The sequence below is a fragment of the Triticum aestivum genome, chromosome 7A (genome assembly GCF_018294505.1).
Source record: "Triticum aestivum cultivar Chinese Spring chromosome 7A, IWGSC CS RefSeq v2.1, whole genome shotgun sequence".
Taxonomy (NCBI): Eukaryota; Viridiplantae; Streptophyta; class Magnoliopsida; order Poales; family Poaceae; genus Triticum; species Triticum aestivum.
In genome coordinates this window covers 4,661,850-4,685,733 of record NC_057812.1, presented here as the reverse complement: position 1 = coordinate 4,685,733, position 23,884 = coordinate 4,661,850, and the positions used below count along the sequence as shown (strand labels likewise).

Here is a 23,884-nt window from a genome sequence, read left to right as displayed (position 1 = left end):
CCGCCACCCCGACGCCGCCTCGACGCTGCCCCGCCGCCCCGACGCCGCCCCCGCCACCCCGACGCCGCCTCGACGCTGCCCCGCCGCCCCGACGCCGCCCCGACGCCGCCTCGACCCCGCCCCGCCGCCCTGACATCCTCCCCGCGCCCCACTCCCCGGCATCCTCCCCGCGCCCCATCCCGCTCTTCACCTCCGCCTCGCCCTCTCACCACGGCCACAGAGGCTCCTGGATCTGGACCAGCCGCCGCCGGACAGCAGCAGGTCAGTAAGCCTCTCTCTCTCTCTCTCTCTCTCTATCCATTCATGTACCTTCCCCTGGCCTGTTGTGACTCACTCAACCCCCATTTGCATCTAGGCAGGCGGCATCCGTCACCGGCAGGCAGGCGACATCCATCACCGGCAAACCTCCCACGCACCGTGCCTCGGACGCACAGCAGCAGGTCAGACCCCCCTCTCTCTCTCTCTCTCTGGCGCGATGAGTTATAGGATCAATGCCTAAGTTTTGTTGAGCACACAGATTTCTTTTCTGTAAGCATTGGTATTATGTGCTTCCCATAGTTGGTATAAAAATAAAGAAAACAATTCAGTTCTGTTTCTGTATTTGCAAGTGGCATTTTTAGTGGAATCCCCATGATAGGTCCACATGCTACTGTTGTCAACATGATAAATAGTTTCAGTTAGTTACCTCTAAAACTATTCCTAATTAACTGAAGAAGAGAAGAGAGGAGGAGTAGTTTATTTCATAGAGTAAACATTAGCACTATTTGACAGTAAAAGGTTTTAGCTAATTTGAATTAACTGAAAGCAGCAGTACATCATTTTTATTGACAGTAAAATGTTCAAAGAAACAGATATGTAAAACCCCCATAGTTATGTCTTTCGTACAATATGCCATGAAAAGGTGTGCCATTTTCATAGAAGAGCAAACCGGCCTGCCTTTCGGCCTTTTGGTTGCAAGTGCATTTCACTCAAATCACAAGGATGGTACCATCTCCAGTTAGGTTGCAAGTGCATTTCACTCAAAATCACGATGATGGTGCCATCTCCTGTTTACTATAAGATGTACTACTAAGACCAGATAATAACTTCAGCAATAAAACATTTTAACAGGGTTAGGTTGTAGCCCCTGAATCCATGATACATCTGGGGACAATGTGTAGCAAGAGGGCGCCATTGGTCCTCCACACGCAGTTTTAAAGCAAAAGAAAGCATTATGATCAACCATTGGTACTGAGAAATGGCAGAGCACATGTGTCTTAATTTAGCACAACAACGCCGTGATCAGGGAGTAGTGCTTCACTTGTTCCATACGTGAGCCATCTCAGCTGAAACTCCTCTACCGGTGGTTGCACTTGTCTGCAGGATATGTAAAAGGTTCAGTAAGTGATGGCATTCCTTGTGAAATGTTCAAATTAGCTAAAACCTGTGCATATGTAAAAGGTTCAGTAAGTGATGACAGTAAAATGTTCAAAGAAACAGTTGAAACTCCTCTACCGGTGGTTGCACTTGTCTGCAGGATATGTAAAACATTTTTATTGACAGTAAAATGTTCATTTAGTTTCAGTAAACAAATATTGCCAAGCATGACATGGCCTTTGTGATCTCCTACTCCTGAATTTTCATGTCACTTGTGCTATTAGTAGTTTTTTGACAGTAAAAGGAATTTTCATGTCACTTGTGCTATCAGTACACTACAAGTGAATTTTCATGTCACTTGTGCTATTTATGTGGTCTGAAACTTGTCAAGTGATGCTGCTGTTGCTATCTGCGAGTTGCTGCTGCTAGTTGTGATTTTGTCAAGTGATGCTGCTGCTACTTGTGATCTTCTAAAATAACCCCTTTCTCCTGAAACGTTGATTAATTTCCGTTTCGGTTGAGAAATGGGGCACTCCTAGGTCAAGAAAATTAGCAAAGGTCATGCCCAATTTTCTTGACCTAGAAGGTGCCCGATTCTCAACCGAAATAAAAATTAATTTGCTTTAGTGGTTGGATTAGTTTAGTAATTTTTTCACACACTCAGACACCCTTGCTTGCCATGTGTGTGAGAGAGATAGTGAGAGGAGACAAGAAGAAGGGGGTTAGGAAGGCATCATGCAACAGTGCCTTCAAGATCCAAGGCAATATCACAAACTGTTGGGGAACGTAGTAATTTCAAAAAATTTCCTACGCACACGCAAGATCATGTGATGCATATCAACGAGACGGGAGAGTGTTGTCTATGTACCCAACGCAGACCGACTGCGGAAGCGCTGACACGACGTAGAGGAAGTAGTCGTACGTCTTCACGATCCAACCGATCAAGCATCGAAACTACGGCACCTCCGAGTTCGAGCACACGTTCAGCTCGATGACGATCCCCGGACTCCGATCCAGCAAAGTGTCGGGGAAGAGTTTCGTCAGCACGACGGCGTGGTGACGATCTTGATGAACTACAGCAGCAGGGCTTCGCCTAAACTCCGCTACAGTATTATCGAGGAATATGGTGGCAGGGGGCACCGCACACGGCTAGGGAATAGATCACGTGGATCAACTTGTGTGTCTAGAGGTGCCCCCTGCCCCCGTATATAAAGGATCCAAGGGGGAGGGCTGGCCGGCCAAGGAGGAGGGCGCAGGAGAGTCCTACTCCCTCTGGGAGTAGGATTCCCCCCCCCCCCCCAATCCTAGTCCAACTAGGATTCCTCGGAGGGGAAAGAGGGAGAGGGGGGCCGGCCACCTTCTCCTAGTCCTAATAGGACTAGGGGAGGGGGAGGTGCGCAGCCACCTTGGGCTGCCCCTTTCTCCTTTCCACTAAAGCCCATTAAGGAATTATGGCTCCCGGGGGGTTCCGGTAACCTCCCGGTACTCCGGTAAAATCCCGATTTCACCCGGAACACTTCCGATATCCAAACATAGGCTTCCAATATATCAATCTTTACGTCTCGACCATTTCGAGACTCCTCGCCATGTCCGTGATCACATCCGGGACTCCGAACAACCTTCGGTACATCAAAATGCATAAACTCATAATATAACTGTCATCGTAACCTTAAGCGTGCGGACCCTACGGGTTCGAGAACAATGTAGACATGACCGAGACACGTCTCTGGTCAATAACCAATAGCAGGAACTGGATGCCCATATTGGCTCCTACATATTCTACGAAGATCTTTATCGGTCAGATCGCATAACAACATACGTTGTTCCCTTTGTCATCGGTATGTTACTTGCCCGAGATTCGATCGTCGGTATCCAATACCTAGTTCAATCTCGTTACTGGCAAGTCTCTTTACTCGTTCCGTAATACATCATCTCACAACTAACATATTAGTTGTAATGCTTGCAAGGCTTATGTGATGTGCATTACCGAGAGGGCCCAGAGATACCTCTCCGACAATCGGAGTGACAAAACCTAATCTCGAAATACGCCAACCCAACATGTACCATTGGAGACACCTGTAGTACTCCTTTATAATCACCCAGTTACGTTGTGACGTTTGGTAGTACCCAAAGTGTTCCTCCGGTAAACGGGAGTTGCATAATCTCATAGTTATAGGAACATGTATAAGTCATGAAGAAAGCAATAGCAACATACTAAACGATCGGGTGCTAAGCTAATGGAATGGGTCATGTCAATCAGATCATTCAACTAATGATGTGACCTCGTTAATCAAATAACAACTCATTGTTCATGGTTAGGAAACATAACCATCTTTGATTAACGAGCTAGTCAAGTAGAGGCATACTAGTGACACTTTGTTTGTCTATGTATTCACACATGTATTATGTTTCCGGTTAATACAATTCTAGCATGATTAATAAACATTTATCATGATTATAAGGAAATAAATAATAACTTTATTATTGCCTCTAGGGCATATTTCCTTCACAAACATCATAGGCAATTTGACCAAACTCACAACCTTGTATCTTTGCAGCAACCAACTTTCTAGACACACCCCTCAAGAACTACGTTACCCTGAGAACGTGGACTTGGACCTTAGCAACAACACACTAACAGGTTCTATCCCAAAACACCTAGACAATATCACAAACATCTCTCAATTGTTCCTTGACAATAACCAACTTTTTGGCGACATTCCTCGAGAATTAGGTTATTTGGTCAACTTAGAGATCTTGTTCCTTGACAATAACCAACTTTTTGACCAAACTTTGTTCCTATTTAGAGAGAAACATGGCCAACAACGATGAGGCCGGGGGTTCGGGCGTCAAGGCATTCTGGGAGCTGTCCCAGGAGATGGAGGAACAACCTCACTTGTATGAGGCCGCCGCCTTCCCCACCGATCCTGAGACCACTGATGGTACCGCCGAGGATGACCCCACTGATGCCACCACTGATGTGCCGCCGAGGATGCCATCACTGATGATGGCGGCGCACGCACAGATGGCAGCCAACCGAAGAGGCAACGGAAGGACCGACGCCCGACCGTGCTCCGCACCCTCAAGGAGGAATTACTGAAGTGGACTCCGATAGGAATCCAACGGCGCCCGAACGAATAGTCAAGGGGTACTCGCTTCAGCTCGGGTGCATTCTCCGGAGCACCGTCTCGATCAACACCGAGAACCTCAGGCATCCTGACCGAGGGAATTTGCGCAACCTCCTCTTCACGAAGCTGCACGAACGATACAAGTTCCCCGCTGAATTTGAAAACACAAGCCTCAAAGGGAATAAAGTGAACAGTGCTGCCCTCACGAAGATGAGCACGGCCCTGTCTACTTGGAAAAGCAATGTGAAGAGAATGATCGAGAAAGGTGAGAGTTATGAGAAGATCAAGGAGAAAAATCCTTCGATCACCGAAGATGACTACAACGACTTCAAGATCAATTGCTCGAGCACCGCAAGCTCCGAATCAAGTAAGTGGGGGAAAGAAATGCGGGAGCTGAACTTAGGGGAACACACACTCGGTCCCGGCGGTTACAGAGTGGCGGAGCCTATATGGGACAAGGAGGAGGCGGACCGTGCCGAGCAAGGCCTACCGCCCTCTTCGATAAATACGTTGACAAGCAGACCAGGAACTTTGTCAGGGCCCGGTACAAGAAGGACCCGAAAACAAAGGAGCTTACCACGGATCCGAAGACCAGGGAGCTTGAGCTTGTTCTGGTAAGGAATACACCCCCGCGTAATTAGCTTCATATGGTTGCATTCTAATTAATGAAGCCAAATTTCTAAATGGTTCACATTCCTTCCACAGGCGACTGAAAGCAGTAGCGCGGGGTCGACTAAGAGCAACCCTTGGGACACCACTCTAAATAGGGCGTTGAATGTAATGAAGAACAAGGATAAGCTCAGTAAGCCGACGTCAGCTGGTCGTGTGGCCGGCAAAGGCTTGTCGACAAAATGGTCGTCATACTATAACACTGGTGGGCGAAAGGAGAAAAAGACCAGCTCGGAAAGCCAGGCGCGCGAGGTTCAAGAACTCAGGGCACAGGTGGCGCGGATTCCGAAGATGGTCCAAGAGCAAGTGGAACAACAACTCGGAAGGACGATCACCGCCATTGTGCCTACCTTGATCCAGGGGATTAGTGCGTGGATTGCGGGTGGCCAACAGGGGCCGCCCCCGATTCCTAGCTTCACGGCCAGCAACTCGCAGAACGCGATGGCGGGGCCATTGGTGTCTCCGACGCCGGCACGGGAGCTTAATGCACCCGGGTGTACGCCGGCCGGCACCTCTGCAGCAAGCGGCCCCTCCGTCAACTGCACGCCCGCCGTTGGCGGTGCCTCGACATTAGCCGAGCTCGACGCCATCATCACGGTAACTAATTAAGCCTCTCTCGGCCGAGGACTTCATCTCCTTGCCTTTGACTGGGCATCCCTGACGCCCTACATGTTTTCGCAGGGCGCCGCCGACGTTCCGTGCACTCTCCTGCACTTCGTGAACAACGAGTTGGTCGATGTCGCCAAGGGCAAAATCGTTCAACCGGGCAACCCCTTGTTCCACGGTACCCAGATGCCACCCAACTTGTTTAGGGTTCAACTGGTTCGGGTGCTGCCAGGCTACGACGAGTTGTTACCTCCGATTCGACCCGTCGGGGCCGACGATGATGACGTGATGACCCTCAGCGCCTGCCTGAGCTGGCCCCTGCTTTGGCCGAAGAGCCAGATTCGTTTGGGGGCGGGGGACACCACCCCAAAGACAACACCGCCAGTCGTGCCGGCGCCAAGTCGGCCCCATGGCAAGACCGCCGCAACGGTGCCGGACATCCCTATGCCACTGGATCCAAACATGCATATGGCACAGGATCAGAACGACGATGACGACGATACATTTGCCAACGTCGATCAGTACTTTGCCGATCATGGGTACGGTGGCGACTTCGTGGGGCCTCCTTCTCAAGAACCCAACCCAACAAAAGACGTGCGCGATCTAGCTGGTACCGCGGAGAAGCCAAGTTGCAACAGGCGTCGTCTGCCGTTCAGCTCTCAGGAGACGCCTCCAGCTGCCGACTTCACCGAGCCTCAGATAGGCGAGGTGCGAAATATTATCAGCCCCAACACACTCAAGAAGGCGGTCTGTGAGCAGAACTCGGTCCCATTACAGGAGAAGAAGAAGGCACGCAAAAGAAAGACTAACAAGGGTGCGGGCCAACCGGCACCGAGTACGATCCGTGCTCAGGACGGGCCACCTTCACCTGAGGATATCTCGAGGAGGGTGCATGTGGCGGGTAGGCCGATGCTACCGAGAAATATGCTCGATGCTGCAACCGGTGCTATGCGGAGTCTGCATGACAGTGTTCTTTCTTTGGAGAAGCGGCGTCTCAGAGAGAAGGATGTGGCATACCCGGTTTTCGCGGCCAAGGTGCCAGAGGGCAAGGGCTTTGTGGATAACTCCATCGGGGGTACGATCGTCCTGCGGTTTGATGACATCCACGCTATGTTGAACCTCCATCCGCTGCACTACACCTTCGTTCGGCTATTTTCGCTGAGTATGGAGATGCGGATCATTCGCGACAAGACCCCGGACATCGTGATAGTCGACCCCTTCTACATGCGTGCCAAGATCTTGGGCAGTGATGGGGACCGGCAAGTCGCGAGTTCTTACCTCGAAGGCGTCATTCTGGCAAACCAAGATAAGGATAATTTCCTCATGCCTTACTTTCCCGAGTAAGTCCTCCCCTCAACCGCCCCGTAACATATGAATTCTTAGATTTCGATCGTTTTTCTTTTAACATTCCGTGTTTTCTGCAGTGACACACGTTGCACGCTCATCCTCCTAAGCCCCAAATATTCCATGGCCACATATTTCGACCCGGACCGTCAGTCGAACGTAGACTACACAAATTTCAAGAAGGTTCTTGATGATGTTCTCCCCGGCTACGTCAAATCTGGAGGCACCTTCACCAGGCCTATTCGTAAGTACGGCAAGCACGTGTTCTCCCACAATACGACGTTCTGCTGCGTCAAGCAGCCAACTGGCGGTCAGAAGGGTGCCTACTACGCCATCCATCACATGCGGGCGATCGTACGGGACCATCATCAACTTCTGCTACCGAGTAGACTCAAAGATTGGGCTGCGAGCGTGTCGGCAATCCAGGACGCGAACATCAGACAAGAATTCTTTCGCATCCAGTCGGAGTTTGCGGAAATCATCCATCAAGATGTCCTTCGTACCTCGGGGCAGTTCAACCTTAGAAATCAACCGTCCAACAGTGACATCGACACAATCCTACAAATGCAGGCTGACAACGCCCGTTGTTTCATGACTCCCACGATAGACGGCGGCTTCATCCACGCTCCGGTCCCTTGAGTCGAGTCGAAAACAGTGATGTTGTGTCTAGTTCTGAAACATCGATTGGCTCATGTTGTAATTAAACTTTAATGAACTTGTAGTATGTCTCTTTGGTTTCGAGAGTCGTTCAACTTAGATGTAATCGATGCTATTAATGTTTTGCTTTTCTCTTCCGATCGTTCTGTTGCATACTTATATATTGCTTATGTATTGTCTGTGAATTGGTACTAACGTTTCGTTTGACTATTGCATAGCGATGCCGTGGTATGTCGTGTACAAGGGTAAGGTTCCCGGAGTCTACAACGACTGGGAGGAGTGTCGGAGACAGGTTCACCGATTCAGCGGTAACAGTTACAAAGGGTACAACACTAGGGCCGAGGCCGAATCTAGATACGCCCGCTATCTAGCGGGAGAGGGGAGGGAGCGTTGGAGGAACCGGATGAAGACGAGTTTCATCGTGATGATGCTCATTGTGATGACCGCAGCTCTCTTCTATGTGATGGTAGTTTAGATGATCGACATCGACTTGTAATGTCAAGACAAACTCGCGGTCTCGAGACTTGTAATATAATGTTCTATCTTTGTTTGGTCTTTTCAATTCGGAGACTAATATGATGAATTGTATTCGGAGACTAAAATGATGAATTGTATTCAGAGACTAATCTTCTATTTTATTCGATGAATCTGTTGTTGATGTGTGCTGTCTATATTTTGTCCAATTATACATTTTGTAACCTGTGCAAAAAACAGAAAATAAAAAAATAAAAAAAACCCTAATATTCATACTAATGGCGCATCACATCATAGTGCGCCATTAGTATGCCAAAGGATACTAATGACGCATCACTAAACAGTGCGCCATTAGTATGCCGAACTTACTAATGGCGCATCTTGTTGTTGTGCGCCATTAGTATGCCAAAGCACCTGGATATACATGGCCCCCTGGGAGGCATACTAATGGCGCACTGCTGTATATACTAATGGCGCATCCGAGGTGCGCCATTAGTATACCAAATACTAATGGCGCACCAGTGGTGCGCCATTAGTAAAATATACTAATGGCGCACCACTAATGCACCATTAATGGCCAAATTAGATGCGCCATTAGTAGGCCTTTTCCTAGTAGTGTTGGTGGCTGTACTCCCAACCATCTGACCATTGGTTGGTTCGCATCTCGAGCACCTGTCTAATCTAGGGCCCTCCATCTGCTCGGGTTAATCTATTTCCTCGTCTTCATCGAGGACGTGATGGCCAGCAGTGGCAAAAAAAGGACTAAACTAAAGAAAAGAAAATCGGTCGTCAGTATTAATAGCAAGCGTGATTTGCAAAAAAAATGGTAACAACAAACATGAAAGAGAAATGCGCCCGACACAATGACACACAAGAGGTAGAATGGCGAATCAACCTGTGGCTGGATGGTTAAAGGGACAGTGGTATCCCCAGTCCACCAGGGGGTTCAAGTCCTGGTGCTCGCATTATTCCTGGATTTATTTCAGGATTTCTGGCGATGAGCTTTCAGTGGGAGAAGATGTTCCCGTCGACCACGAGACGCCTACGATGACTTCGTAAATTTCAAGATGACATGCCGACTCAGTCTCTCGGAGATGCTCATAAAGGTAGAGTGTGCGTTCATAGAAGTGAGTGTATGTACGTATGTATGAGCTCTTGCGCCTTTACTGATGTTCAAACAAAAAGGTAGAACATGCGTGCACATCTTCCCCTTGCCAGGGAAATATCGAGTATTCCCATCCTTGGGGTGCTCCCCATGCTCCAACTTCAAATAAATCAATTTTAAGTGTCCCAAAAAATTCTGGAAAAAATGTCCATGTTTACAAACAATGTGACTACAACTCCAAAAAAATTTAGGTCCCCTTGCCCGGGTGTTTGAGACCGATTTGAGACATCCGGCTGGTTGTAGATGCTCTGAGCATATTTGCGATATTGAACCGGTACATCATTATAAAACCGACGAAGTCATCACCGACGTCTTCGTAGTCGACGTGAACGTCTCCTCCCACTAAACGCACCTTGCCGGAAAGCCTGAAATAATAATTTCAGAAAAAAAATGCAAACACCAGTGTCAAATCTAGAACTTAAACCTTGGTGAGTTGGGATTGGGAATACCATTGTACTCCCAGCCACCCGACGACTGGTTGGTGCGCGTCTCGAGTGCCTGTCTAATCTAGGGCCCTCCATCTGCTCGGGTTAATCTGTTTCCTCGTCTAAAGAAAAGAAAATCGGTCATCAGTATTAATAGCAAACGTGATTCGCAAAAATAATAATAATAGCAAACATGAAAGAGAAATGCCCCCAACACAATGACACACAAAACGTAGAACGTGCTTGCACATCTTCCCCTTGGCTTAACATAACAGCTCACAAAGAACTCATGGCCCCGTATCACCATCCGAAACCGATTGCTTCCAACGTATCCTCCATCGCCCTCTTGCCCTATATATTACCCCTACGAGTAGGACTACGAGCAGCAGAGCAACCAGCTCCATCTCTTGGCCACAACAATTATACCGGCACTTCTAGGTAACACAACCATGGACGAGCTGTATGTCCAATCGCTGGTGCTGGCGGCGGTGGCGGTTGCGCTGCTGCAGGTGCTGAGGGTGGCCCTGAACCCGGTGAGGGAGAGGGCGCCGCCAGGGCCGTGGAAGCTACCGGTGATCGGCAGCATGCACCACCTCATGAACGTGCTGCCGCACCATGCGCTGAGGGATCTGGCCCGCGCGCATGGCCCACTCATGATGCTGCAGCTTGGGCAGACGCCACTGCTGGTGGTCTCGTCTAGGGAGACGGCGCGGCTGGTGCTCAGGACCCACGACGCTAACTTCGCCACGCGGCCAAAGATCCTCGCCGCCGAGATCGTCACCTACCAGTCGTCCGACATCCTCTTCTCTCCCTCCGGCGACTACTGGCGCAAACTCCGCCAGCTCTGCGCCGCCGAGATCCTAGGCCCCAAGCGCGTGCTCTCCTTCCGCCACATTAGGGAGGACGAGGTATGTATGTAGCTCTTATTACGTGCGCCCATGCATGCTGATACAATTTTGCTTTAAAAATAAAATATATTGATGTCAATTAGATACTAATTACACTCAGCCTCTGCACCAACAAGATGCATAAAATATTCAGGAGGCACACAGCTAAAAAAAATAAAAATAGAAAAAGGAGAAAAATGACCCTGCCACGGCAATCAATCACCCGCAGTAGTAACACTCTAACCACCACAAAAGACAACAACCCGTCTAGAAAGAAAGTTTTTAAAAAGCAACGCATCCAAAAAGAAAACAATGCACAAGCGTTGTCGTTGCCCGATCAAAAATCGTAGGTTTTGATCCTGAAGAAAGACCGCGCTCACAAACCAATGCCTTCAATGAGGTCACTGCCAGGCACAACCAATAAAAACCAGACCTTGGGTTTTCAACCTGAAAAATCACACCTCAGTACCCAAAGGAGCACCACCAACAAAGAAGTCCTTCAATGCTTCCGCCCCCACTTGCGGAGGCTACTACTACAAGTCACATAGTTTATCTTCGGCTTCTTAGCAAAAACTCACATACAAGGAGGGGTTAAAAGAGTGTAGCGATTCGGTGCCCAGACTCATCGGCACCCGGTCAGAAAATGATTCATAGAAAATTCTGATTTTTTTGCATGATAGATAATTTATTGCGTGAGGTCCACTAATTTTTTGAGATTATTTGAACATATGAGTAGCTCTTAGCAAAAAAGACAAATAGGGTTAGAGCAGTACATGAACAATAAACTTTTTTACAGACCCCAGATTTATTTATTTTTTGCCGAGAGCTTCTTGGATGTCCAAATGATCTAAAAATTGGAGCGGACCTCACGTACCAAATTATCTACCATGCAAAACAATTTAGAATTTTTTGAATTTTTCTAGTGTTTGTTTTGATTTTTTCCAGCACAGGTGCAGATGAGTCTGGGCTCAGAAATGGATATTTGGGGGTTAAAACGGGTTTTCCATGCGTGTGTTTGGGGTTTTCGGTCATAAAAATATCCTTCATGCGATTGAGGTTCCCGGACCCCCTAATATATAGAGATTGAAAATTTGTAGTATAATACTTTCTATATATGATGTAGTAGTAATATACTATAGTATGATACTTTCTGCAAGGGGTGCTCTTGAATATTGAACTTACTAATTACTAGTTAATTAAACGTGGCAACAAAATTAAACACGCCAGAGTAAGCTCTAAGCAACACAAGACAATAGAGTCACGTGCACAACGGCTATATGCAAGTTGTCTAAATTTGCAATTTGAGTAAGTTGATTTCGTGGGAGAAGGAAGAAGAGGTGAGGCGAGGCGGGGCTCTGTGTGGTCATGCCGGGAACGAGTCAAAGCCAGAGACGATGTGGCATCTCAGGTGGAGGTGACTCCGAGGGTGGACATGTGTGGGTAGGGGCAAGGTTTGGAGTTTCGAAATGATAGGTCGAAATTTTGAAAATTGTTTCAGACAAATCAACGAAATTTTTGTTTGACCTTGAACAACTTTAAATTTGAACAGCTAGCAAGAAAAAAAATGTAGCACAGAATGGACGAAACACCATTTCGGTCATGATGGTTAATTCGTTAATCAGCTAGCAACTGATTCGAACTTTAGATGCTGAATTAAGAAGAAAACTGACCTATTGCTGTGGTACTGAAATAGATGTGAATATTCAACGATCCAAGTTCTTTTTACACATAAATTTAAACCAACCAAATTGTTTTGAGCAACATGTTCGCCCACCCTTGAAATCATCAAAAAATTAACCTTGGTAGGGGGAGAAGGGCTTATAGTATATTCCGGGCCGGATTAGACATCGCCCTCGTCGGAGGCGGGGACGGTGCAGCGGACGGCAGCGAGGCACGCCAAAGAGAAGAACGGGATGTGGAATGGTTTGAGAACAAAGAAAGCTGGAGGAAAAAGAAAAACAAAAGGCTGGCTGTTAGAAAGCTGGAGGACAAATCAACTTAGTCGAAGTAAAATTCGAGGCTCGGTTAGCGTAAAAGAAACTTATAAGTACCACAAGTATGACTTTTATGTCGGTCTTTCCAAATGTTATAAATCTAACTTTCTAGAAAATTGACTTATCTAGATGTGCTTTAGCAAAACTGTTTAATTATATCTGTGTTGCGAAATGCTTTCGGTCACAACAAGATTTACAACTGAACTATCAGGAATGTTATCTAGCGAATGTTCGTCAGGAGTCCAATCCATATGAACGCCTCCAGAACAATAAGATTTGCATCCGCCGGTGATTTTTTTTTAAAAAGCCCACAATTTAAACAATATGTTATGGATTGACGGCCTTGAACAATATGTTTAATTCGATGGGTCATTTATTCCTTCAGATGAGGATGCGGGTGGATGAGATCCGGCAGGCAGGGCCGTCGAAACCCGTGAACCTGAGCGTCATGTTCCACGGCCTGACCAACAGCATCATTGCGCGGGCGGCATTCGGGAGGACGCCGAAGAAGTCGCCAGAGTTCCTGGCCGCCGTCACGTCCGGGGTGCGCCTGGCGAGCGGCTTCGACATCCCCGACCTCTTCCCAGAGTGGACGGCAGTGCTCGCCGCACTCACCGGCATGAAGCGCAGGCTCCAGGGCGTCCACAGGACGGTGGACGCATTCCTGGAGGAGATGATCAACGAGAGGAACGCCGCCCGCGCTGACAAGATGAAGGTCGGCGGCACCGAGAAGGTGGACGAGAACCTCATTGACGTGCTCATCGGCCTGCAGGAGGGAGGCGGCCTTGGGTTCGAGCTCGACAACAGCAGGATCAAGGCCGTCATCCTGGACATGTTCGCGGCAGGCACGGGGACGGCAGGGTCGTCGATGGAGTGGGGGATGTCGGAGCTGATGCGGAACCCGCTGGTGATGAAGAAGTTGCAGGGCCAAATCCGGGAGGCGTTCAAGGGTAAGTCCGTGGTGACGGAGGCCGACCTGCAGGAGAGCAACCTCCGGTACTTGAAGCTGGTGATCAAGGAGGCGCTCCGGCTGCACCCGCCGGGGCCCCTGCTGGTGCCCCGGGAGAGCATTGGCAGCTGCGAGCTGCAAGGGTACACGGTCCCTGCCAAGTCGCGCGTCGTCATCAACGTGTGGGCCATCGGACGGGACCCGGCGTACTGGAAGGACGCCGAGGAGTTCCAGCCCGAGCGGTTTGAGGACGGCGCCGTGGACTTCACCGGCAACAATTTCGAGTTCGTCCCGTTCGGCGCCGGCCGCAGGATGTGCCCCGGCATCAACTACGCGCTCGCCGTCATGGAACTTGCCCTCGTCGGTCTGCTCTACCACTTTGACTGGTCGCTGCCGGAAGGCGTTTCCGAGGTCGACATGGAGGAGGCTCGTGGCCTCGGCGTGCGCCGCCGCACGCCGCTGATGCTCATCGCCACGCCCTTCGTCCCGGCCGCCCTGGCGTAGCTACGTTTGCTTGCAGTGCAACTACACATGCATGTGTGTTCGTCCGTATAGTAAGTGTGCGACAAGTGACGTCCTCCAGTGGAGACACCATGTTGTCGACTACACATGCATCCAATGTCTTGGCTTGTGGGTGCGTTCATAACGGTGATATGTGTGTGTATGTAGGCATCTTTATTATACCTTGTTAAAAGAAATTATTCACGAATATTTTATTTCGGTTGTGGTCTGATGCTCGTAAGCATGTTCTGTACGTGTCTTCCTAAATTCTAAAAGGTGCATACACACTAATTAGAGAAAACGAGCGGCCGGTCTTACGCACGCATGCATGTAGTTTTGTGGTCTAAATTTTGTCTTTATTCGTGACGTGGCATGTATTACTAGGATGGTCATATGGGCAAGACACCGCATTATTCCATGGATGCGCATGTCCATTTATTCGGGTTTTCAAATTTTTAAATAGCCATATCTTTTAAACCGTGCTTCGGAATTTAGATCCGTTTTCATTATTAGAATCCTCGCGACGAGATCTTTGAAACTAGATCCCGCATGGGTATGTTTTGACGAAATTTTTTTGATGCCAACTTTGATGCTATATTGTGCAACTCTATTACTGTATTGTGCAACTTTATTACTACATCGTGCAACTTTTTTTCAAAACTAATGTTTGAAGCTGCACCTTCGTATGAGGTTGCAACCTAGCAACCACGACAACTTTGATGTGCAACTAGTCTATTGCCTCGACGAAACTCGATGTGTAACCTCCTCTTGTAATGTAGTTTAGTTGCACACACATTGATGTTTAGTTGGCTTGTAATGTAGTCTAGTTGCACACACATTGATGTTTAGTTGGCAGGAAGACTAGTTGCACACACATATGCTCGGTTGGCTTGTAATTTAGTCTAGTTGCGCACACATTGATGTTTAGTTGGCAGGACACTAGTTGCACACACATATGCTCAGTTGGCGCGGCAATGTAGTCTAGTTGCACACCACATTGATGTTTAGTTGGCAGGACTTTTTTTGGCACACACGCATATACTCAGTTGGCGCGGCAATCTAATCTAGTTGCACACACATTGATGTTTAGTTGGCAGGAAGACTAGTTCGTCGAAACATCCCCATGTGGTATCTAGTTTTGAAGAGCACGTCGCGTGGATTCCAGCGGTGAAAACGGATCTTAATTCCGACAAGCGGATTAAAAGTTATGCTTTTTTAGTTTTTGAAGCCACGAATTAAATACATGAAAGAATAAAACGCATGCACCGAAGGGATGGTTGTGCAGACATTTAAAATCCAGATGAAAAACTTTTTTAATTAGAATGATTAATTAGGAAAGGGGACAAAAAAATTTTAAAATAGCCGGCCGCCACGCAGCGCTAAAGGGCAGCTGTTTGCCCGCTAGACGCATCCTAGTTTGTTTTACATCTTGCATGTGACAAAATAACTGCCTGACATTGGGGAGTTGCAGACGGGGAAAGAACAATAGGTAGCCGCCGCCAGTGCCGTGCCTGATCCTCTGGATGCCCAGAGCGTCGCGCCTGCTTGTAGAAGTAGTTTTTTTTATGAGTCTAAACACACTTTATTATTACTCAATAATGTTCATAGGAATACATCGAAGATCTGATCGGTTTAAAAGCCACACATGGTGCCCAAAATCTAGATCGAAAGCGTGCTTAGCGAGGCTATATGCCTCGAGGTTGGAGGCTCTACCTTCAAAGATGAAGGAACAATCATTAATCGTTCTTGCCGCCTCTACTATCTCCTTGACAATGCTTGTATACATTCCCCCAGTTTGGTTATGTATATCCGTGACGACACCCTGACAGTCCGAGGCGATAATCACATGCGATAATGCTAGGTCTGAAGCTAGAGCAAGCGCCTCACAGCAAGCTAGAGCTTCTAGCGTCGGCGGGTCTGTAATTCCATGAATTCTGATGACAGATGAGCCCAAGTAAACTCCCGCCGAATCCCTACAGACCGCACTAAAAGAACCTTCATTCTGATTTCTAGCAACAGCCCCATCCACTCTTATTTTAACAAAACCAGGTGGCGGAGGAATCCAATGTTGGAGGGACATGACGCTGATTTGCCACTGTTCCTGTATGAACCCGCTTGGGCTTGCACTCTTCTAGTTCCCGGATGTATTTCATAATGAAATTATGTGTAGAAAATGGGCTTTGGAAAATATCTGCATGCAAGACTTGTCTCCTTGAGTACCAAAGTGCACAAAGGGTTACTGCAACTTGAATAAACTCAGTCGTGGATAGCATGTACAGCAAGGCAAATAGCCATCTTTTGGCATCAGGTTCCCTTGCATTGTTCAAAGCTTCTACCAGGTCAGGATCCTGTAAAGCCCAAACGCATCGCGCAATAGTGCAGTGCAGCAAGGAGTGTTGCCAGGAGTCTTCGGAGCCGCACAACCCACATATAGTGGTGGTCGACATGTTCCGGTGGTGGCGTACATCCGATGTAGGGATTGACTGGTGAGAAAGTCTCCATAAGAAGACCTTAACTTTTGATGGGACGTTGACCTTCTAGAGTTTACCCCATAGCTTAGACTCCCGTTCATTATTAGAGTTATCTGACCGCCCTTCAAGCCATGCCTCTCTCCGCATTTTTGTCTCAGCAAGCATAGGTAGGCGGACCTTATGGTGAAAACTTCATTTTTCTCATGAACCCACGACCAAAAATCATCGATCCAGCGACTCGTGGGTTGGGCCTCCTGGTGCGTTGTGGGCGCAGGTCTACCATAGATGTGTGTAAGTCACTGTTTGCTGGGACCTGATTGGCAGAGTTGTTGACATCCCCTCTCCTGGCTTGACCCCAAGCCTCTGCTACAGGAAACCGAGCGCAAAGAGCTTCCTTGTCTTCCCACGAGTCCGGCACTGCTGCAGGATTGGACCAGCGCACCAGGACTTTCTCCACCATAGTTTCACGGTGCTTGCGCCATCGGTAATCAATAATCGATGCTGGAACAGAAGGAATGTCAGAACACTCTGGAAGGTCGGTAGTCGAAGAAGTAAGGATCCGTGCACGCCGCAACTGCGACACATGGAAGACAAGGCGCACTTGAGTGTTCTGGTAGCTGCAACTTGTAGACGACTTCATTGATACGTGCAATGATGCGATACGGTCCAAAGAATCAGTACGAGAGCTTGTGGTTGGCTTTGTTTGCCACAGACGTCTGTATGTAAGGTTGGAGCTTGAGGAAGACTTGATCGCCTACATTGAAGGCTCGGAAAGATCTCTTCTTGTCTGCTTGCTGTTTCATGAGATTGCGAGCACAGTGAAGCTGCTGTTGTAGGAGATGTTGTATCGTAGCCCTTTCATCGAGCCACGAGCGAAGAGCGGGAACAGAGCAGGCCGAGGTTGTTGTGAGCCCCCATTGCCGGGGCTCGTGCCCGTACATAGCTCGGAAAGGAGACATACCAATAGTTGAGTGGAACGACGAGTTGTACCAATATTGTGCCAAAGGAATCCAGTAGCTCCAGCGACGAGGACAGGCTTCAGTGAAGCACCTGAGGAATGTCTCGAGACATTGGTTGACTCACTCCGTCTGCCCGTCTGTTTGTGGGTGATTGCCAATACTCATCGGCAGACCGGTGCCAGGATATTTGAAGAATTCTTGCCAAAAGTGGCTTGTGAAGATGGGGTCACGATCTGATATGATTGCCCCAGGAAAGCCGTGCAGGCAATAGACGTGATTCATGTAGAGCAGGGACACTTTTGATGCCGTGTAAGGATGAGAGAGAGCCAAGAAATGGGCGAACTTGATGAATTTGTCCACGATAACCGGTATGTAATTGGCGTGTCCAGACTAAGGCAATCCATCAATGAAATCCATATTGATGAATTCCCACGACTCCTTGGGCACAAGCAAGGGCTCGAGCAGACCTGGGTAGGCAGCTCTATCAGGATTGGCATGTTGACATACCTGGCAACACTTCACATATTAGAGGATGTGAGTTTTCATTTTGGGCCATGCGAACAGTTGACGTGCATATTAGTTGTTGTCTCCTTCCTTTGTCCCTCCACCAAGAAAAGGCGGTTAGGGTTCCCTAGAAGAAAAAGGGTCAAATGTGAAGCATATTAGTGCCGGTTTGAATTTGAGCCGGCACTAATGTGACCATTAGTGCCGGTTCCAACGGCTAGGCGGGCGGGCATCATTAGTACCGGTTCGTGGGCAACCTTTAGTACCGGTTCATGCCACGAACCGGTACTAATGAGGCCAGTGCGGCTGTGGTCAGGCTAGGGCCCCCACGAAGACCTTTAGTACCGGTTCATGGCATGAACTGGTACTAGAGTTTCTTAGTAAGCTGATTTTTAGTCCCACCTCGCCAAGAGACATGCAGTATGAGCGGTTTATAAGCCATGAGTGCAAAGACAATGACGAAGAGGCGCAATGCTCACCTGCACGTTGATTAGCTTCAAGCCTTTCGGAATAGCATAGATTGCACTGAGCTATGTGCAGTGCAGTCTACACTATTCCGAAAGGCTTGAAGCAAATTAACCAGCATTGCACCTCTTTTTTATTTTTAATAACTTATTTGAAATCCGGACTTCTTGTGTTCCGTATGCAGCATTCAAAGCGACGTCATCAATTTCCAACATGTTCTGACATCATTTATTGTTTTTCAGTCATTTACCTAATTGTTTAGAGAGCTAAATGATCGTGAAATTGAAAATCACTACAAAATGAACTGTGAAAATGTTGAAATTTAGTATGGTATCATCATTTCACCCGCATAGAATGTGCGAAAGAGTAGAGAGGGTCACGGCAAAAACTGGACGCACTTCGTGTACAAACTAGACAATCTCTTTCGGAGTATCAGGGTTTCGGACGAGAACTCATCTGTTACACGAGAACTTCAATGTTTTTTAAACTTATTTGAACTCCGGACTTTTGTTGTGTTCAGTATGCAGCATTCAAAGCAACGTCATCAATTTCCAACATGTTCTGACATCATTTGTTGTTTTTCGGTCATTTACCAAATTGTTTAGAGAGCTAAATGACCGTGAAATTGAAAATCACTACAAAATGAATTATGAAAATGTTGAAACTTGGCATGGTATCACCATTTCACCCGCATAGCATGTGCGAAAGAGTAGAGAAGGTCACGGCAAAAACTGGACGCACTTCGTGTATAAACTGGACAAACTCTTTCGGAGTATCAGTGTTTCGGACGAGAACTCATCTGTTACACGGGCACTTCAATGTTTCTTAAACTTATTTGAACTTCGGACTTATTTTGTGTTCAGTATGCAACATTCAAAGCGACGTCATCAATTTCCAACATGTTCTGACATCATTTGTTGTTTTTCAGTCATTTACCTAATTGTTTAGAGAGCTAAATGACCGTGAAATTGAAAATCACTACAAAATAAACTCTGAAAATGTTGAAACTTGGCATGGTATCATCATTTCACCCGCATAGCATGTGCAAAAGAGTAGATAGGGTCACGGCAAAAACTGGACGCACTTCATGTACAAACTGGACAAACTCTTTCGGAGTATCAGGGTTTCGGACGAGAACTCATCTGTTACACGGACACTTCAATGTTTTTTAAACTTATTTGAACTCTGGACTTCTTTTGTGTTCAGTATGCAGCATTCAAAGCGACGTCATCAATTTCCAACATGTTCTGACATCATTTGTTGTTTTTTGCTCATTTACCTAAATGTTTAGAGAGCTAAATAACCGTGAAATTAAAAATCACTACAAAATGAATTTTGAAAATGTTGAAACTTGGCATGGTATCATCATTTCACCCGCATAGCATGTGCGAAAGAGTAGATAGGGTCACGGCAAAAACTGGACGCACTTCGTGTATAAACTGGACAAACTCTTTCGGAGTATCAGGGTTTCGGACGAGAACTCATCTGTTACACGGGCACTTCAATGTTTTTTAAACTTATTTGAACTCCGGACTTCTTTTGTGTTCAGTATGCAGCATTCAAAGCGACGTCATCAATTTCCAACATGTTCTGACATCATTTGTTGTTTTTCGGTCATTTACCAAATTGTTTAGAGAGCTAAATGACCGTGAAATTGAAAATCACTACAAAATAAATTATGAAAATGTTGAAACTTGGCATGGTATCACCATTTCACCCGCATAGCATGTGCGAAAGAGTAGAGAGGGTCACGGCAAAAACTGGACGCACTTCGTGTATAAACTGGACAAACTCTTTCGGAGTATCAGTGTTTCGGACGAGAACTCATCTGTTACACGGGCACTTCAATGTTTCTTAAACTTATTTGAACTCCGGACTTATTTTGTGTTCAGTATGCAACATTCAAAGCGACGTCATCAATTTCCAACATGTTCTGACATCATTTGTTGTTTTTCAGTCATTTACCTAATTGTTTAGAGAGCTAAATGACCGTGAAATTGAAAATCACTACAAAATGAATTCTGAAAATGTTGAAACTTGCAATGGTATTATCATTTCACCCGCATAGCATGTGCGAAAGAGTAGAGAGGGTCACAAAAAAACTACTCAAAAATAAATAGAAAAAAAAATAAAGCAGAAAAGAAAAAACTATATAAAAAATTACTCAAAAATAAATAGAAGAAAATAAATAATGCAGAAAAGAAAAAAACTGTATAAAAAATTACTCAAAAATAAATAGAAGAAAATAAATAATACAGAAAAGAAAAAAACTATATAAAAAATTTGTTGGGGCGCTGCCTAGTGGGCCTGCCAGACCTAGGGTGTGCAAATGCAGGCCCAGAAGGGCCAGCAGACTCACAGGGTAGCGCGCCCTAGTTAGGCCGAGAAGCCTGCTATATAGAGAAGTTCGAAGGAGCAACCGCGGCTGGGTTTATAAACCAGTGCGGCTGCCCTTCGCTCGGCGAGGTGGGACTAAACATTGTGCACCGCCGGTGGCAGCGCACAACCATTAATACCGGTTGATAGCTCCAACCGGTACTAACAATTGGGCCTTTAGTACCGGTTTGTGGCACAAACCGGTACTAAAGGGGCCGTTTCCCGCCCCTTGGCCTGGCGAAAATTGGCCTTTAGTACCGGTTGGTAGCTCCAACCGGTACTAAAGACCCCTCCTATATATATGACACTTACGAAAAAAATCAGTTTCATCGACCACCACTTCTTCTCGATCCAACTTCTTCGCTGCGCGCGTCGCCCATAGTGCGCCGCCCTCGCTGCCCGTCGTCGCCGTCACCGCCGTCGCCCCCGCCGCCTCGCCCGCCGCCCGTCCCCGTCGCATCGCCCGCCGCCGCCCGTACGCCGTCGCCCCCCGCTCGTACACACACACACATACACACACACACACATTATTTTTACTTATTTTCTATTTTCTGTTGTTTAGATTAATGTTAGATAAATTACGTGGATAATAATGTTAGAATGTTAATGTTTGATGAATTATATGGAAAAGATGTTAAATATGAATATCAATTTTAGATGAATTAGCTAGATATTAATTAGGTATATATATGAGATTTGAACTAGTTGAATTAATATAACTAGTTTATTTTTAGTATGAATATTAATAGAACAAGTTTATTTTTAGTAAGAAAATTTAGGTATATATGAGATTTGATGACCTAATCAAAATATTACTATATAGAACTACCTACTTTATTTTAGTAAGAAATTTATAGAACTAGTTTATTTTTAGTAAATGCTTAGTTGAATTAATAGAACTAGTTTATTTAGTTGAATTAATAGAACTAGTAAGTGTTTAATGTTTCACCTATATATGAACATATGTTAGATATTAATGTCAAATGTTAGATGAATTAGATATAAATTATATGTTAGATATATATTTAATTTAGTTATATGAGATTTCATTATCTAATTAACATTTCATTATATAGAACTAGCTACCTTATTTTTAGTAAGAAAATTAATAGAACTAGTTTAGTTGAATTAGTTGAATTAATTAGTTGAACTAGTTAGTTAAATTAGTTCAATTAATTAGGTATATTTTTCGTAAGTGCTTAGTTGAATTAGTTCAATTAATTAGTTGAACTAGTTGAATTAACAAAATTAGTTGAATTAATAGAACTAATAAGTGTTTAATGTTTCACCTATGAACATAGGAATGTCGTCTGACGACGAACACGATTTCATTATGTGCGAATACTGCGAAGACCAGCGCGGCCTGTGCAACAGAAATTTTCTAGTTGATGATAGACGCTTCAGTATCAAGCTGGATGAGAACTTCGAAGTGGATACAGTAAGTCACAACGACAAGTCTTTTTTCGTAATTAAGCATGACTTATGCTTCATTTGCTTCAACTTTTAATTTTAATTTTTCACTATTCTACTAGCGTATCCCCTGCCATGCAAAATTTTTTGTCTTGGATAAGATAGGTTTCAGTCCTAACGAAACTATGGAGGTAAAAAGAGTTACTTGAAGACCGAGCATGGTTATACCTTCAACGTCAAATTATACAATGTAGACACATACACCTATTTTGAATGCAAAACTTGGCAAGCACTATGCAAGGCTTATGCATTTGAGCCTGATATGGTTATCACCTTTGATATTCGTCCGGAAGATGATATTGAAGGTAATAGAGACATCTGGGTCGATGTGCAGACGCCTCCAGTTCTACCATTATGTGAGTTTCTCAACCATATTTATGTCTTCGATATGAGATTATTTGAACCAGTTGAATAATTAATAGATCTCAATTTATATTGACAGCTTACTTCCAATCAAGCAAACATGTCCGGCGCTTGGTACACAAGACCGTCCACTGTCTCGGGGCTGAACTAAACTGCGAGGAGACTGTTGGAAATATGCCCTAGAGGCAATAATAAATTGGTTATTATTATATTTCCTTGTTCATGATAATCATTTATTATCCATGCTAGAATTGTATTGATAGGAAACTCAGATACATGTGTGGATACATAGACAACACCATGTCCCTAGTAAGCCTCTAGTTGACTAGCTCGTTGATCAATAGATGGTTACGGTTTCCTGACCATGGACATTGGATGTCGTTGATAACGGGATCACATCATTAGAAGAATGATGTGATGGACAAGACCCAATCCTAAGCCTAGCACAAGATCATGTAGTTCGTTTGCTAAAGCTTTTCTAATGTCAAGTATCATTTCCTTAGACCATGAGATTGTGCAACTCCCGGATACCGTAGGAGTGCTTTGGGTGTGCCAAACGTCACAACGTAACTGGGTGGCTATAAAGGTACACTAAAGGTATCTCCGAACGTGTCTGTTGGGTTGGCACGAATCGAGACTGGGATTTGTCACTCCGTGTAAACGGAGAGGTATCTCTGGGCCCACTCGGTAGGACATCATCATAATGTGCACAATGTGATCAAGGAGTTGATCACGGGATGATGTGTTACAGAACGAGTAAAAGAGACTTGCCGGTAACGAGATTGAACCAGGTATCGGGATACCGACGATCGAATCTCGGGCAAGTATCGTACCGCTGGACGAAGGGAATTGTATACGAGATTGATTAAGTCCTTGACATTGTGGTTCATCCGATGAGATCATCGTGGAGCATGTGGGAGCCAACATGGGTATCCAGATCCCGCTGTTGGTTATTGACCGGAGAGTTGTCTCGGCCATGTCTGCATGACTCCCGAACCCATAGGGTCTACACACTTAAGGTTCGATGACGCTAGTGTTATAGGCAAAGTATGTACGCGGTTACCGAATGTTGTTCGGAGTCCCGGATGAGATCCCGGACGTCACGAGGAGTTCCGGAATGG

At 46.2% G+C, this 23,884-nt stretch overlaps 1 protein-coding gene across 1 annotated transcript; it reads left to right on the top strand.

Moving 5' to 3' along the window:
* The first annotated feature begins 10,223 nt into the window (after positions 1 to 10,223).
* Positions 10,224 to 14,385, top strand: LOC123152452 (premnaspirodiene oxygenase-like). Its single transcript, XM_044571990.1, has 2 exons — positions 10,224 to 10,732; positions 13,091 to 14,385. Exons 1-2 carry the CDS (start codon positions 10,274 to 10,276, stop codon positions 14,156 to 14,158), a joined length of 1,527 nt encoding a protein of 508 aa, XP_044427925.1. The 5' UTR covers positions 10,224 to 10,273; the 3' UTR covers positions 14,159 to 14,385.
* The last annotated feature ends 9,499 nt before the right edge of the window (positions 14,386 to 23,884 follow it).